An 18,043-nucleotide genomic window follows, 5' to 3' on the forward strand; every position below is an offset into this window, starting at 1 on the left:
TAAACTATCATGAGCCCCTTTGCCCTCAGGGTAATGGCTCATGTGTGTTGTAACCATTTCATAGGCTGGGGATGGGTTCACAGGGGTGAGCAGGACCATCTACAAGTCCATCCCAAGGTTGTCCACCGACCATCTTCAGGACAGATTCATTCGTAGTGACCACTTAACCTGCCACAGAGCAATGGCAGGTGGCTCTCCTGACCCCGGGTCCCCCTCGGGTCCCACTGGCCTCCGCCCGGGGGCGGGGAACTCACGCTTTGGTTGAACATGTCTGTCTCATGCCGCAGCTGTGTGTACTGGCACAGGTGTTGCCGGATCATCTCCACCCTCTCCACCTCCAGCCGCTCCAGCTCCTGTGCAGGAGGAAAGACCGAGACCTCTGGGCATGTCCCCTCAACACGGGGCCCTTCCCACCACGCAGGTCCCAGACCACCGTCTCACACAATACCAGTTGCCGCCTGGTTAGGCTGGATCCTGTCTGACCCCCTGGGGCCTGATGAAAAACTCGACCCACATCTAGTGGTGAGATGACGCTGACACAGCAGCTGTATTTCCTGACTCCTGCCTGCCAGGCACGGCGGGTGCTGAGAGGTGTATAGGTGTTCCTTAATTGTCCTCATAACAATAACCTTAAGAGATAGGTTCTGTTCTTATCTGCATTTTCCAAACAAGGGAATGAACATCCAGAGAGGTAACGTCGCCTTCCCAAAGCGACATGGAATTATGGGAGGAGCAAGATTTGAACCAGGGTCTGCAGCGGTCTTAACCGTGATTCTGCACCAGAGCAGCGGCAGCTCCGGTTCCGGGTGGGGTGGAGAAATGGGAGTGTCTGGGCCTCCCTGGGCCTCTGCTGAGCAGCCTCTGTCCTCTGTCCACCCCTGTGATCAGGGACAGACCAGAGGACAGGCCAGAGGAGGAAGGGGGCTGGGAGCGGGGTGGACACTTTCAAAGGGAAGAGTGGAAAGGGTTTGTCCCTTGGTTTCTAGGTGGTTCCACATCTATGGAATTTAGGAGACTGGGCTGTGATTCTCTGCACAACTAGGTCACTGCTCCAGCGATTAACCGAGGAGGGGGAGTAAAGTGGGGGCTTAATTAAGAGATTAACCAGGATGGAAACCAGGTCACTGTCCCATGCTGGATGGACGGGGGTGGCTTCAGCAACGGGGCGATATGATAAACACCCGGAGTGATGCTCCTTCCTCCTCGGGCCCAACGGCCCCAGTGCCCACCACACTTCACTACACACTAGTGCTGACTGAGGGGGAGACGCTGCCCCTTCACAAGAAAAGCTCCTGAAGGCAAGAAAAGGGCTCCAATGCCTATTCCTCACAGCCCCGATCATGGGCCTCCCCCCGCTCCTCCTGCACAGTTCCCCAACCTCACCATTTACACGCCCTGCAAGGACCTCCGCCACAGGAGCTGCAGCTCTTCTGGGCGGTGAGAGGGCCACGCTTCCTACAACTTGACTATTTGTCCTAAGGGGGCCACTGTCAACTCAGTTGAACCTGACCCCTTAGGGGACAGCCAAGGAAGATACAGCAAGACCCAACCCTCACCCATGTTTACACAGCTAGGAAATGCCAGAGCAAGGGTGTGAACCAGCACACACTTGCCCAGAGTCAAGGTCCTGACCCCAACATGAGCAGATATCATGACCATCTCCACAGTCACCTCCACTCTATGGCCTGCATGCCCACCGGCACCCACCCAGGGCGTCCTGAGTGCCAGTCACCATACTGGCATGCCTATACATCTCTGGGCACTCACCAACGTGGTGGTCACCATCTCTTCAAACCACTTGGACTGGGCCTGGTTGTAGAGGTCCACACAGCGCATGAGGTCATCTCCTAGAAGAGGCCAGTGTCACGGTCACACTCTGTCCTGTCCTTGCCATGGCTGCCCTGTCCCACCTGCACCCACAGCCATGCCTTCTCCTCTCCTTGGGGTCACAGAGGCCATTGGAAAGTGGGAGCAGGGAGTAAAACGCAGAACAGAGAGGGGCAACCCAGTACCACAAGGGACCAGCTTCAGAGTGTGCAACTGCACTTGGCCCCAGACACTAAGAGTTCAGGATAGAGGACCCTCAGTGTGTGGGGGTTTCTGGGGGTGGGAAGAGGGTTATTCCTAGGACCTCCCACACCCTATCACAAGCCCAAGAAATGCTTCCTCTCTAAAGACGGTAGTTTCATTTCACACTGAAGAGTCTTTTTTGGTTCAAACTTGTCACAAGAGTCTTCTTTGATTAAAACTTGGTACTATTTAAGAGTTAAAGAAGAAAATTTGCAAATTATGTCTGTTGTGTGTATGTGTGTGCGTGTGTGTACATGCGGCAGCTTGTCATTCTGAAACACAATGTGTCTGAGGGTTTATGGTTCACCCATGTGCAGCAATGGTATGAAAACACGCACTAGAGTGCTGTCCAGGATGGTGCTCACACTGGAAACAGAGAATGGGTGGGTGGGAGGAAACGAGCTCTTTCTGTAGCATTTTATTTCATAAGAGATCTGAAACACAACTATTCAATTTTGATGGCTAGTCTATTGTTTTCTGTAAACACTTTGTAATTAGAAAGAAAATAAGCTATACTAGTAATTGCCAACATTACTAAGGTACCAGCACCCCAGACCCCTGCTACACAAAACACAGCTCGTAGAGCAGCAGCGTCAGTATGCCCTGCAGCTTGCCAGGGGTGCCGCTCTCAGGACGCACACTAGGCCTGGCGAATGGGAAACTGCGTTTCCCAGGACTGCCAGGTGGTACACGTGCACCTCGGGGCTAGAGAAGCCTGGCACAAACCAAACCGCAAGGCTAGGAGACAACAGGAACAAAGGCTGAACTCATGGAAACCTAAAGGGTTTATTTTACATTTGGCTCAAAGGTGAGATCAAGTCACAAATAACAAAATATCTAGAATATGAGTATGAAAACTCTGCAAATCAGAACTTGTGGAATATGGTTTAGGCAGCGGCCTGAGGAAAAATAAGTTTCTGGCGGCCTAAATACAGGGCGGAGCAAGAGTAGGTTTACAGCCGTACGTATGGAAAATAATACAATAATTAACAGATAATACAAGAATAAACTCTGTGTTTTGCACACTCAGAACTGTAAACCTACTTCTGCCCCATCCTGTATTTAAATATTTTTAACCTGATGCAAGAAAAAAAAAAATAGTAAGAAAAAAAGTGATTAAAAAAACTCTTGAAAGGGGAAGCTCTTTCTAAGTTAGTCACAAAACCTAGACTATGTCAGAGAGAAAAGATCACTATTCAGAAAAATAACAAATAAGCCAACTCCCCTGCAAAAAAATACAAAGAGCCAAATTAAAAGATAAACAACCACCTAGAAAAAATATTTGCAACTCAAATGACAAAAGGATAATCTTCCTAACATATAATCTCAGTCAATCAGAACACGACCAGCCACTGACTAGAGAATGGGGAAAGAATATGCTTTACTCGCTTCAGTAAGTCTGTTTTTAAAATGCTCAACTTCGCTCAAAAAGAAACGTAAATTAAATTAGCAACAAGATATTATTTTCCGCGGAGAGTATGCTGTCACGATTTGATAACACACAGCGCTGACAAGAGTTCAGGGAACAGCCAGCCATCAGTGCTCTTGGTGGGCACCCCCCGGAAAGCAGTTTGGAGATGCCCAGCAAGATGGGTACAGCACTCTGACCAGGAAAGTCACCCCCCCGCACCCCCTCGCAGGGCCAGGCTCGCACGCAGACGCTCACAGTAACACCACGGGAAAGGCCTCCCGCAGTCAGGGACGCGATGGAATGAAGGTGGACACCTGGATCCCATGCAACCATTGAAAAAGGCTGATGGGCCAAAAAAAGAGACATCGTCCATCCCCAGTGAAATGCAAGGGATCCGCTTCTCTACCCAAAGAGGCACCACATCAGCGACCTACTCCAGACCGACAAGATCTAGAACTTCATTTTATATCTGATGAAGAGATGGAACAAATAGAAGGACCGAAAACACCACTTACAGCTCGGTCCGACAGTGACTGATTATGAAACGGACGACCAGGATTTGAACAAGATTTTGACCGTAACTCAGGCACCACTGCACACGAGAAAACACCCTGCAGGAGATGGAAGAGGCAGCCACATGTCTCGGGCGCAACGTCCATCGAGCTCGCTAACGTTGTCGGTGGCTGCGGGTGTGATGGGAACGGGCCCGGGGCGGAGAGCGTGGGAACACGCAGCAGGAGTAACTGCTGCGGGCCAGCACCTTGCTGCCGGTGCAACGCCGCGTTGTACGTTGTTGCTTATGTTCGCCTAAGCTTCTGTTTTTGTTTTGTTTTATGGGGCTTTGGCTTATAAAATTTTAAATATAAATAATTGAAAAATTTCCCAGAAATCTATCTGATAGTCACAAACTGAGAAATAATTTTATTTTATTAAAATGACAGTGAAACAAATACTGAAATTACAAAGAAAAAAAAGTCTGATGTACGTGAATGGATGGGATTAAATATATAGGTAATGGAATAGAGCGATCTCTAAGATGTGCCAATTAAAATGTAACTTCGGAACATAGAGTATATGATCTAATGTGTGTAAATTTAAATATAAATATTAAAAACATTTAAAAAATTAAAACACTAAGAAGTATTGATGGTGATTATATTTGGCAAATAAAGATTTTATATTCTTGTGAGCTGATTAAAAATGTTTTCCCAAGCAAAGATAGATTTTGTAATATCATTTTAATAACTTAATTAATTACATGAATCTAAATATGCCTCTCCTCATCCTGGGTTTTCCTTCCCAGTCTCAATAAGTATATAATGCCTTCTATTTCTGGACCCGGTAATTTATCACTGTGCATTGTAAGATCTTTATATCATATGTTACATTTCTATTATTTTTCTATTGACTTATTTTTAAACCATCTTATTTCAAAATGTCCATAAGGTGGCTGCTTCATTCTATAATGAGTTAACTGTACCAGGTTCGCCAGAAGTTGAGGTGAAAGGGACCTAGACCATCTGATCCGAGCCCTAATCCTACATCACACACTTCAGTCCCAGAAAACAGTGTGCACTGTCCTTGCGTGCAGTGAAACACTTTTTTTAGAAATATTTGATAAGTTTGTACTAGTTCTAACTGGCCCTTCTCCCCTTTCCTTGGGCATTAGCTAGCTTTCACCACTAGGTGGAAGCAGAAACCAACTCACTGGAGGCATCTTTGGGGGAGAATCTGAAATGTGGTTATTTCATGAACAACCAGGGCAAGAGCCCATCACCATAGGTGCCATTGGTGACCCTCTGGAGTATCACTCCCTGCATGGGTGGGGCTTGTACTTCTCTTTGGGGCTCCACACAGTGACAGGCGCCCTGAATTCCAGGTGCAGGGAGGAGCAACCACTTCCTGGTGAGAGCCAGGCCTGGAGACGACCTTGCCCACTCCCCACTCCACAGCCCCTTCCCCGCCCTCCCGGGGCTGCACTTCCAGGCATCCCATCCCCCGGCCTTTCCTGTGCTTCCCTGACCAGGGGAGGACAGGTAGGTGTGGCCCGGCACTCACCGGCCTGCGTGGACTTCCTCCGAGCCTTCTTGATGTCCTCCTCTGTCTTGTTGCTCAGCTTGATCTCCAGCTGCTGGGTCTTCATCTCCAGGTCTCTCTGCCGCTCGGTGAGTGCTTTCCGGGCCTGGGGGCCAAGGACATGGAAAAGCTGCTCACAGGGCTCAGAGCCAGGAGGGCCCCCCGGGGCCTGGGGCCCGGCCTCCCCCGTTTCTAGGTAAGAGTCCTTTCTTTTCCGTTTTTGTGGATGATGCCACCAAAGCCAGGAGAGGCTCAGCAGTGAGACTAACATCCCTCGGCCAGCCAGTCACCGTGCTGAGGCTTCAAGGCGTCCCCTTATCCCCATCTCTCAGCTGCACCCTGGCTTGGCCTCAGCAAGCTGGCAGAGTCTAGGGTGCCTGCAGCCATATGCTCCCCCTTCTCTAGCACCCTAAGTCACTGTGGTCAGCCCCCAGGGAGAGCTCCCTTCCCTCCAGTGCTGGCCATCAGCAGCTCCCACCGAGCTCAGACGCCACAGATTTTTGGGAGGGGGTGATTCAGCCAGGAGAGAATCTGCAAGGCGAGGCCCAACCAAGGGGCACGTGTAGACCAGCAGCACATCCAGGCTCCGTGTCGCACGAAAGCACGGCTGTACCTCCTCTCAGGGACCTGATGGAGCCCACTGCATCTCCCATGCGGGTGCAGCCCCCCTGCTTCCCCTGGCCCTCTGGGCAGCGATCTGAGTGCCACAGACCGCAGCTCCTACCTGCCCGTTAAGGTGGGGGGCTCCTCAGGCGTGGGCTGGAGTCCTGCTCAGCCCACCCTCTTCCAGAAGACCCCCTGCCCCCCAGGGTCCTGGGCCCCTCACCTTCTCCACGGCAGCGTAGCGGCTGGCAAGCTGCTTGCGGAGGTCAGCAATGTGGTGGTCGCACTTTTTCATGTCTTTCTTGAAGTTCTCACGGAAGTTCATCAGGGGCTTCTCTACCTCGCTGTGAAGCTGTGGAAGAGACAGCGAGGGGGACATACTCAGGACCCAGGGCATCAGCTACTAGTAAGTGAGGAGGGAGGGAACTCCACCCCCGCAGGTGAGGTGGGGTCTGGGGCAGCGGCCTGGCCCCTGACAGGAAGGGTACAGTTGAGTGGCCACTTATGAGGTCAAGGTTTAGGAAGTCACCTTAGCTGGCCAGGCCTGTGTTCACAGTGATGATGGACAGGTTAGACTCTGGAGCTTTCTGAGCCCCTTGTTGGCTACTTCCTTCCTCCTCTAAGCTCCCACAGTTTTTTTTTTAAATATATCTTTATTGATTTCAGAGAGAGGAAGGGAGAGGGAGAGAGAGAGATAGAAACATCAATGATGAGAGAGTCATTGATCCGCTGAAGCCTGCAACCCGGGCATGTGCCCTGACCGGGGATCGAATCCTGATCTCCTGGATCCTAGGTCGATGCTCAACCGCTGAGCCACGCCTGGCTGGGCACTCGGACAGTTTCTTGGAGGGCCCTTACCTTCCAAACTGGAAGCTTCCTGGGGCAGAAGCCAAGCCACCACCTCCATGTCCCCAGGCACTGATCACTGGCATGGATATAACTTAATTTAGGTGATCGGAGGTCAGTGCTGTTTGAGCATCTGCTCTATGCCAGGTGCAGAAACTATGAAGGAGATCTGGACACGGTCAAAAGCTCGAAGAATCTACGGTGGGAACCACCTGAGACCCAGTGGAAACTCACAGGGCCGCTCCGGTGCACTGTACCCGGGGGAGGGGGTTGCTTGTCTCACTGGTCTGCATGGAGACTGGCACAGGTCCCATCCCAGCACAAGGACCCAGCCTGGCATTCTGAAGGCCAGAGAAAGAGGCTTATACTCTGAGAAGAGCAGGTGATATTTTTCAAGCATTTTCCTTCTCTTTTATTTCCCTCTTTCCCACTCCTTTTTGAGGGAGAACTTTCACTTATAACGCTTTTTTTGGTGTGAACATGAGATGTATTTGATAAGAAAGATCACTGTGGACCTGCTGCCCAGCCAGGTGAGCAGCCTAGGGCCTGGCTGAGTCAGCCTCTCAGAGCCCCCACCCAACCCCTGAACCTAGAACCACATCCAGCTCAGCCTCCTGCCCCAGGGCCCCTTGGCCTCCCCCGCCCCAGAAGTGCCTCTGAAAAGTACACCTGCATATGCCTGGTCAGAGGAAAACATGCACACACACACATACACACCACACCCCACACCCCACGCTGGGATTCTGGGATTTCTCTCTTCCCCCTCACAGGCTCTTGTCACGTGATCTTTTTCTCTGGCGACCTCGAGGGCTTACGTGTTTCTACTCAACGGGTTACACTGACTGTGAGTTCCAAGAGGGCAGGGGCCTCGCCGGCTTGGCCACTAGAGTCTCCGCACGTGGCTGGAGCTGGTGCGGAGTGAATGCCCTTTCACAGCTTGGGTGATGACAAAATCTTCAGTGTCCAGTGCCTTGGGTGACAACAGCTTTGTTGTTGGATGACTTTAAAGACTAACAGGGAGTGAGCCGTCCAAGCACCCCTCTCCCTCCTGATGTTAGCTGTAATTCTCTGCTAGTATTGTTCTGATCGCAAGCAGTTTCCTGTATGGAAAACACCCCCACCTGGTGGCAGTTTGCAAGATGCTAAAGACTTGAAAGCTATGGAGGACACACAACCCCTTTCCCACACAGGTGAGGTGTCCGCTGAGGAGGAGCTGCAAAACTCAGCTACCATGGCATCCTGCTCCGGACTGGGGTCTCTTTCTGAGGACATGGAAAGAGCTGATGTCTAGACTTCAGTGCGCCCAGGAATGACCTGGAAGGGCTTTTCAACACTCAGGATTCCTGGACCCCAGCCCCAGGTTCTGCCAACACAGCAAAATGCTTTCCCCAAATTCCAAATCACATCTGAACAAAGAATGCTACTAGCTGCCAGAGGTGACTCAATCCCATGGATTCTCCCTCTGTATTTTATTTTTAAATATATCTTTATTGATTTCAGAGAGAGGAAGGGGGAGGGAGAGAGAGAGATAGAAACATCAATGATGAGAGAGTCATTGATCGGCTGCCTCCTGCATGCTCCCTACTGGGGACCGGGCCCGCAACCTGGGAATCGAACCTCCATCTTCCGGATCATAGGTCGATGCTCAACCACTGAACCATGCTGGCCGGGCTCCCTCTGTATTTTAAATATTTTTAAAAGACATACTTTTTCTTTTTAAAAAAGTGGGCTGGGTGGCTTTTTATACTCATTGTTCACTGTTAAGCATCTTTGTAGCTGGGAGTCAAGCCCTCAGAGCCGTGTCCTCGTGAGCGCTCGGGCCGGCCTGTCTTGGATGGGACAGGCTACTGGACCCATTCAGGTGGCCTGTTCGAAACTCCCTCCTCTCAGCTCCCCCTCCTTTCCCCTCACACAGGAGAGTAAGAGAAATCTCAAGATGCAAAAAATGGTGAGACTGGTCCAGTGTTTTTCAAACAGCGGGCAGCTGGGCATAGTGAAATCAATTTAGTGGGTCAGGAGCAGCTTTCTGCTGGGAACAGACCAGACATGAGGAAGGCATCAGAGTGCACGACAGGCTGAAAGACAGTGCCGCTTCCTGAACCGTGTGTCCCCTGCATACGTGTGTATCTATGCGGACACTGGGTGTGGAAAGCTGAGTGCTGCGGGGGGCCACGTAGATGCATTACTGTGGGTCACCACCAAATAAGTTTCAAATGAAAAAACGGGAGCTCAGAGATGCTGAGTGACTTGCCCAAGGTCAGGGAGCTTGAAGTGGCAGCACTGACGTAAACCCCTCCCGGCTTCCACTCTGCCCCGCAATCTTCTGACTGGGTGCATGGCCTCTAAACGCACGATCAAGTTTCCTCCCATCACAAGGAATTTTCCAGGCTCCTCCTCCAGCAGAGCCAGGTACAGCTTCCTTTGTGTACAGCAATCATTTCTCTTTAGCAGCCCGTTGCTGTTAACAATGGTTTGAACTAGTAGAGGAGGAAAGCCTGGACCATTGTGTAAAAAACTGCATTTCTTCAAGGGCTCTTACCCTGACACAGACAGTGGAATTTCAATGAGCCTTCTGGAGCAGGGGTTAAAGTGCGTTTGGGGCATATTGAGCCATATTATCTATGGCAAACAATGAGTCCTTGGAGCTCCTTTCTTTTCAGAGAACAGCCACACAACCGCTGGGCAGCGACCACATTTGCCTAAGGCCACGAACACTGACACAGGCTGGCAGCAGCAGAGGTTCTCAGAGAAAAACCTGTCTTCTGTACATATTCCTCATACGCTTTCCACCAGCGAGTCCTGGGCACCTGGAGGGCCAGCCGGACAGCCCCCGGGAGAGGGCAGAGTGCTCCTCAGCAGGCCACTGCCTGCCTGGAGAAAGGTCTGGGGTCAGGTGTCCAGCTCACGCAGTCCCCTCCACTGAAGCCTCAGTAGCTGAGCCCTCCGGGCTGTGTGACCACAGGCTGTGACTGGACCTCTCTACCCCTTCTCATCTGTGAAATGGAGATGCTGTCCTACGGGTGGCTGATGAAATTGAGAGTAATGTTTTCTATCCTGCACGGGACCATCTAGAACACTCACATGACTATGATTCTGCGATCTAATAACAAATGTATATGTCGGTCCTTATCTTCGGCTCCTGGCCAGGCTCCTAAACCTCTGTGATTTCCTCATCGATCAGGGTGCTGGGAGCATCTTCTGTTCTAATATTTGGTCACCGACCCTGGTTCCTGTCACAGAGCTCCTGAGTCCCTTGGAACTTCCTGGGTGACAGGAACCCCTTTTGTTCTACTGAGGTGACTCTTGGGTGGGCTCCTGAGTAGCTTCAGGATGGGGCTGGTCACCAAAAGACCAAGCCATGATTCAGAGCTTAGAACCCTCGGCCCCACCCCCAACCTCTGGGGAGAGGTGAGAAGCTGGAGAGTGAGCCACCAGTCCCGCCTGCGCGATGAAGCAGCCATAAAACTGTAAACTGCGGCGTTTGGAGAGCTTCGGGGTTGGTGCCCACGACACATGCCAAGAGGGTGATGCACCCAACTCCACAGGGACAGAAGCTCCTGGGCTTGAGACTCTTCCAAACCTGGCCCTGTGCACCTCCTCACTTGGCGGTTCACCTGTATCATCTGTCACACCCTTTAACACATAGTAACCAGGTAAATCTACGTAAGTGTCCCCTGCATTCTGTGAGCCACTCTAGCAAATTATCAACCCTCAGGAGGGCGCTGTGAGAACCCGATCTGTAGCCAAGTCAACAGAAGTGTGGTAACCTGGGGACCCACGACTTGCAACTGGCATCTGAAGTGGGGACAGTCTTGTGGGGCTGAGCCCTTAACTTGTGGGATCTGTTGCTACCTCCGGGTACCTAGTGTCAGAACCGAGTTATACTGTGGGCCACCCAGCAGGTGTCAGAATCGGTCAGTGTGGGAAAACCATTTGGTGGCCAGAAGTGTTGGTGTGAGTAGCAGTAGTTAAAGGAAATAGAGGAAAAGAGAGCGTGGGAAAATGCCTGGTCACCTGAGTACTCTATAAACAACCCGGTCAGGGGTCCTGCTGATGGGAAGTAGGCTCCACAGGGATTCCCAGGGACCCAGCAGGAGCCCTTTCAGAAGCGGAGGCAGACTGGCTCCCAGCCCCACCCACCGCAAAGGCAGCCTTGCCATTCACCTCGCCAGTCAATGGAGGCTTCTACCCCAGGGAACAGAGCTGCTGGGGGCCAGGAGAGAAGGGAGACCTACAGGAAACAGTACCCGCGATCTGCAGCTGAAAAAGAACTCGCTGCTCTGCATGCAGGGCGGAGAGGGGCCTAGTTCACTGAGCTCCCTCCCCTCCCAGGGCTGGCCTGGCAATTTCCTGAAGTGCCTGGTGCCTGCGGTGGGTGTGCTGTGAGCCAGGCGCTCTCACTCCCATCTGGGTGTCCGCTCACTCCTGGGGCACTAATACCCTTCAGCAGCAAGGAGCTGGCAATAGCACTGTTTTCCCCCACCCCAGCTCCTCATATAGCTCCTCCTCAGTCTCAGCTATGGGAGTCATTCATTCTGCCCTGTGTGCGGGGAGCCATCCTGCGAGGGGGTGGGGAGGCCTGACACAAAGCCAGACTCCTGTCCTCTGACAGTGCACATCCCACAGCGGACCCCAAGGCCCAGAACTGCAACTGCTGTGGGGCACACACTAGAAAAGAGATAGGACCCGTGAGCACTGTGTGGAAGCCCCTGGAAGAAGCAGCCATCTTTTGGGGGGAGGGGGGGTTGAACCTTCAAGTAGTGAAGGAGTTAGTGTGTCCCCTAATTTAGAAATGGGGCTCAGAGAAGTTAAGCACTTTGTCCGAGTTCCCTCTCAGGCTGTCGTCTGGCTGGTGATGGATGGGGGAGGGCAGAGGAAAGAGTGTGGACCCCAGGAGGCTAAGGTCACCGGGAATGGTGTGCTCTCAGGGTCTCTCTTCTTTCAAAAGGCAAGCATGCTAATGGGTAGCCCCACCAGTCATGCACACTTTAGTGTGAATTATTTCACTTAGACACTTGCTTTCTTTTTCCCCTGAAAAGTAGCCAGCAGCCTGAGAGGGAATTTGGAGGCGTGAGCCAGGGAACGGGGAAGAGAGGGTCATTTGGAAACATGGAGAAATCTGGAGAAAAAGTAGGCCTGAAAAGAGTAGGGGCTCCAGAGGAGATCATCAGAGGGCTCCATTTATTCATTACTCCAGAAAATATTTACTGGGTGTCTCCCGTGCACCAGGTATAGCCCTGAGTACCGAGGGCAGAGTGAACAGAACAAACAGCGCTCTCCTTGAGGTCACGGTGCTAGAGTCTTCTTAACCGGTGAAAGAAAGGTCAGTGACCCAGTCTGAAATTGTGTGACAAAAACAAAACACTCCCCCCGCCCCCCCCCCAAATCTCTCTCTGGCATAATGTAGTCTCTCCTGACACCAAGAAAAAGTAGAAAATGCAGGTGTTTTCTTTTGAAAGCCCAGCAACGTGACGGCAGGGTGTCGTCCTTCACAGGTGACCTGAGGAGCTAAGGGGACTCCCCCCCCCCCTCACAGAGGCATGCTGGGTGGCCTGTACTGGCTCCAGGTGATAAATCTGTAAGAATTTTATGAGCTGGTTGCTAAAGACAGCCAGTATTAAAATTTAAATGATTGAAATGTAAAAGGAACCAATTGTATTAAAAACAAGGGTACTAAATGCTCAGCATGTGTCACTTCCGAACTATATTTCACTGAGCTCTGTGCTCCCGATGGGTATTTCTGGTTACTGACACTCCTGCATGGGACTGGCAAAAGCACTGTCCCGTTGCATGCCACCGGGCATCTCTTCCCAACCCCGGGCATGCACATCACAGAAACGGGTCAACACGCACACAGGACAGACAGCCAGACAACGGTTACAGGCTCGGCAGCCCACGGCTGTGGGAGAAGCGCAGCGTGCCACGGCCCGGGAGGGTTACCTTGGCGGAGAACTTGAGGTGGACCTCTGCCTCGTCCGCGAGGCTCTTCTTCACCTGCGCCCACGCTTCCCCCAGGGAGCTGCAACACAGAGGAGAGGGGACTGTCAGGCTCAGAGGGAGCTGCGGGGGCCCGACGGCAGAGACCCTGAGACCGGGCTTGGAGGAGGCTGGCCAGGCACAAAACAAACCTGAGCACCGCGTTTCAGCCCAAGCCTTCCCAAACCAGCCATCCCGAACCGAACCGAGTTGCTGGAAGAACAGACTGTAGCAGACGGAAAAATACCCAGAAACCCGGAGACCGGGGGGAGATGCATGAAGGTGGGGTGCAGCGGCAGGGAGGCCTCCATCGCCAGCCGACTGCTCTCCCCACGCCTCCCCTTCACCCCTCCCTGGTTTGCTGATGAGGGCACAGACATCTGCTGGTAAGTCACAGGGGCAGGACAGATGCCTTCTTGGGGAACAGCCCTTCTCAAATGGAAGATGCCACACAGCCCTTCCTGCGTGCAGGCAAACTTCTAACAACCTGCTTCCAGGAAGGGCAGAGGAGGACCATCTGGGTCTAGGGAGCTCCAAGGGATGCCCACATGGCAGAAAGGCTCTCCATCATCATCGGCAGGACTGTGGCCCGCCGCTGGCCCTGATTCTGGACTGCAAGCCTTGGTGCTGCACACAGCTTTACTGGAGAACAGAGTCCTCGAGGCTAAATCACTTTGCACTCCAAGATGCTTCACGTAGAAGCAATCTCCTGAAGTCCCCAAGCCCTTGGAATGCAGGCCCCCAGGCTACACTCGTAATTTGCAACTCTTTAACCCCAGGCTCCGGAGACCTTGCTGAGACTTCTAAACCCAGGCAGTAAACCCAGGCTGAATGTTCAGTTGACATCATTCCATCAAAAAGCCACTTCCCCCAGAGAATTCATTACACTCGAGTAGCAAAAGCTGCTTAAAAGACAGCATGCTGAGAGCTTCTGGGTTTGGAGCTGAGAAGCCAGCAGCTGAGATTTACCTAACATCAGAATGGGTCCCTTTGGTCACAGCCGAGGCCGTCTGGCTGTGGTACTGGCTCAGGCAGAGGTGGGTATCTATGGGAAATGACTGACTGAGTTTATCTAGGAGTCTGGCAGCTAAGAAAGCTCCCCTTGGGCAATCCCAGCTAGGGAGCCCATCAGAGAAGAGACGGAGTGAGAAACAGGAAAACCCAAGCTGCTGACATTTCTCTTGGCCTCAAGGGTCTGAGCTCCAGGGAGCTGTGTTGGGGCAGCTCTGGGTGGCCTGGCTCCTCACCTGACCCAGGAGGCGGGTAGGAGGTCCAGGGCAGGGGACGGAGGGGTGGAAGCAGACGAGGTCATCATACAGATGTGGGACTAGAATACCTGGTCCAGAAACAGACTCACAGATGCGGGGGACCGATGTGCAATGGAGGACAGTCCATCAACAAATGGTGCAGGGACGACTGTATATCCATCCATAGGGAAACAAGGAATCTGGACCCTGACCTCATGCCATACATATGGATTATCTCAGGATGGATCACGGCCCTAAACTGAAGTCAACACTATACACAGCTACGGAAGCAGCCCTGGAGGAAGTGGGAACTTGATTCGAGGGTGATGGGAGAGGTTCGTCCTGCAGCTGAGATATATACATCTTGGTGAAACAAGAGCCCAAAAGCCCAAAAGGCCCTGGGCAGTCCTGAGAATTTGCATGTCCACCATCAGCACAGCATGTGGTCAGTAACTGGCACAGTGACAGCTGTAGTGGCCTGAGCAAGTCCTCTGACGGCTACTGGAAGAACAGGAGGAAGCAGTCTCAGGATCAGGACAATGTCCTTGTCTCCACCTTCACAGGTGGGAGGGTGTCACTCTAAACATGCCATTGGTCTGTCCGAGCTAGTACATGCCCCACGCACTCCCCAATATTCCAGGCCCCTTGAAGCCATTTCACAATTTAGAATAAAGAAATTTATAAAGTTTTCTCATTTGAAGAAACATTTTTCATCAGATAAGAGGGTAATGAAAAATCCAAAATCTGAGATATATTTCTACCCCAGTATACAATCCAAGGCATGCCACATCAAAATGCATGATGCTGTCAAAATTATCACCAGAAAAGACCCAAACCCCATTCCCTTTCCACGCAGGAGAGAAAAACTGAAGGCAGAATGAATAGCCTGCTTTTGTTTATTTACCAATGTGCACATATGCTGTGGAATCTATTTTGGACACAGCACTCGAGGGGCAAAAGCAGCTTGAGTCTCCCCATCAGCACCTTCCCAGGCTGCCCAAATCTCTGGGCTCCAGCATTGCGCTTTGAATGTTTCTAAGTAGACTGGGCTGATGTCCAAAGCTGCGTGTAAATGCAAAACAGCATAGCTGCACACTGTTCATCCCCTCACCCCCACCAGTGCCTGCTGGAAGGAGTGCGTGTGCTGGGTTAGCGTGTGTGCAATGGCCATGGGGCACGTGTTCCTGCCCACGCTGGAGGCGAGTACCGCTGATGCACCTATGTGAGCATGTATTGAGTTCTCATGTGTTTGTAGGTGCATGTGTGCACAGCATGGCGGTGCAGGCCTGACTCGTTCAGCCGGGAGCATATGCTGTGCCTGTTGGCAGGACTGAGTGTCCTCGGCAGCAGCCCAGGCTGAGGAGGTGGAAGCGGGAAAACTCTGGGCAGCACTGTAGTCACAGGGCATGGAGATGCCTAGAAAAGCGCCTGTCCAGGCTGGTGGAGTGGCTCCTCCATGCTCGTCCTCCCTGCCCTCATCTCAGGCCCAGTGCTCGGAGCAGAGAGAGCCAGAGATAACCTCATTTATGTCCCTGGAAGAGACACTGGCCCTGTAGGGCTGCCCTGTGGCCTGTGGCAGGTGGGTTGGTGAAAACCATTCAGAGGCAGCCTCTTGGCTGCACAGCGAGCCCATGCAGAGGCCTTAATCAAAGCCACATGTGGTTGGCAAAGCCCTGTCCCTGAGGGATTTCAAGCCATGCAGGCAGGTCTGGACTTGTTTAACATCACAGCTCTGTGACAACCACAGTCATCCAGGACAGAATGCCTTCCTTCCTCTGGGGCTCACTTCCCCTCTCAGGAGGAGTCAGACACTGCAGAGGGAGGGAGCACTAGATAGAGGACCTCAGGGACCTTCAATTCTAACTTCCTGAGCCTTTGTTTTTATTATTGAGGTGAAATCGCATTTTAGTACATTCACCATGTTGTGGAACCACCACCTATATCTAGTTCCAAACCATTTTTATCATCTTGCTATGGACTGAATATTTGTGTCATCCTAGATTCCTATGTTGCAGTCATAAACTCCCAGTGTGACTGTTAGTTGGAGATGGGCTCTCTATAACAGAAAGTGAGGTTACATGAGGTCATATGGGTGGGGCCCTAAACCGGTAGGATTAGTGTTCTTATAAGAAGAGACACTGGAGAATCTGCTTTTCTCACTGGGAAAAGCCACAGCAAGAAGGTAGCCACTTGCAAAGAAGAGGAGAGCGCTCACAAGACACCAACCATGCTGGAACCTTGATGTTTGACTCCCAGCCTCCAGAACTATGATAAATTAAATTTCTGTTGTTTAAGACACCCATTCTATAGTATTCTGTTATAGTAGCCCAAGCAGATGAATACACCAGGAGAACCCCATGCCCATTAAGCAATTACTCCTCACCCTCCTCTTTCCCCAAACCCAGGCAACCACCAATCTTCATTCTGTCTCTATGAATTTGTCTATTCTGGGCATTTCACATAAATGGAATCATATAATATGCAAACTTTGTGTCTTGCTTCTTTCACTTCATCCACATAGTAGTATGGATCTATACTTCATTCCTTTTTATGACTGAATAATATCCCATCATATATCCATATATCCCATGTGGGCATACCATAATTTGCTTATCCATTCATTTCTTACTGGATATTTGGGTTGTTTCTATCTTTTGGCTATTGTGAATTAGGCTGCTATGAACATTCATGTACATGTATTTGTTGAGTATCTGTTTTCAATTCTTTTGGGTATAAACTTATAAGTGGAACTGCTGGGTCACACAGCAATTCTAGGTTTAGTTTTTTGAGGCACTGCCAAGCTGAGTTTCTACAGTGGCTTCACCATTTTACATTCCCACCAGCAGGCTGAAACTCTCTAACAAGACAGAGCAAAGACTACAATCTTCCTTCCACTAGGGATCTTTCTGTAGCTGGGAGGGTGGGGCCGAGCCTCCCCCAGCTCAGGTCCCACCCAAGGAGGTCTGAACTGTTGCAGCTGGAAGGGGACGGGAGCTTGGGCTTCAGGTCCAGATGAGAGAATTCTGAAAGAGGGGCCAGTGTGGAATCCTCTCACACCCAGTTTCCTACCAGCCTGCCCTCAGAGAAAGGGAAGCAGGTGTGGGCATCTGAATAATGGTGTCCAGCTACCAGGGGACAGGGCAGAGGGAGTCCTGACATACTCCAACATATGGCAGGAGGCCCGAACCTTGAGAATGCATGCCCACACCTGGAGCCATGAGTGCCCATCTTGAGCCATGAATGCCTGCACCTGGAATCATGGGTGCCCACCTTGAGCCATGAATGCCTGCACCTGGAATCATGGGTGCCCACCTTGAGCCATGAATTCCCACCTTGTGCATGGATGCCCACCTTGAGCCAGGCCTATAGAGACTTCCCTATGCAATGGGCCCACGGCAATAATCAGTGATCAGTGAAAAACGGTCCCTTGTCCTGAGGGTCTCCTCTTCCTCCCCACTCCCACCGCCGTCCTCCCCACTCACCCCTCCTCCTGTGCGGCCAAGGAGTTCTGAGAGAGCTTAGCCAAGTTCTTCGCATATTCTTCTTCGATCTTTATCCTGCAAAGGGAGAAACCCAACACGTCAGCTCTCCAGTGGGTCTGACCTGCAGCCCTGCCACTTACTAAGCATGTAAAGGAACCCACTATACCATATGCTCTGCGAGTACGTGGCTCGTCTGTCTGCCTGACACATAGTAGGTGCTTAATAAATATATCTGTTGAATGAATGAATGAACGGAATTGTCTGAACCTCCGTCTGCTCATCTGCAAAGCGGGCTATTCCCAGCTGTCTCCCTAGGTTGTAAAGATGAAAAG

The 18,043-nt window shown here is 51.5% G+C and overlaps 1 protein-coding gene across 5 annotated transcripts in view; it reads right to left on the reverse strand.

Annotated features, from left to right (window-relative positions):
* The window catches only part of GAS7 (growth arrest specific 7), a 205,116-nt gene that overhangs the window by 6,254 nt on the left and 180,819 nt on the right, over positions 1-18,043 (reverse strand). For all 5 annotated transcript variants that reach the window (XM_081115676.1, XM_081115679.1, XM_081115680.1 and 2 more), the window contains exons 8-13: positions 17,712-17,786; positions 12,947-13,025; positions 6,384-6,512; positions 5,540-5,663; positions 1,768-1,847; positions 255-353 (exon numbers count right to left, since the gene is read on the reverse strand). In XM_081115676.1, coding sequence (XP_080971802.1) covers positions 255-353; positions 1,768-1,847; positions 5,540-5,663; positions 6,384-6,512; positions 12,947-13,025; positions 17,712-17,786 — 586 coding nt within the window. The remainder of the gene's footprint in view (positions 1-254; positions 354-1,767; positions 1,848-5,539; positions 5,664-6,383; positions 6,513-12,946; positions 13,026-17,711; positions 17,787-18,043) is intronic.

The sequence above is a fragment of the Miniopterus schreibersii genome (genome assembly GCF_964146895.1).
Source record: "Miniopterus schreibersii genome assembly, chromosome: 16".
Classification (NCBI taxonomy): Eukaryota; Metazoa; Chordata; class Mammalia; order Chiroptera; family Miniopteridae; genus Miniopterus; species Miniopterus schreibersii.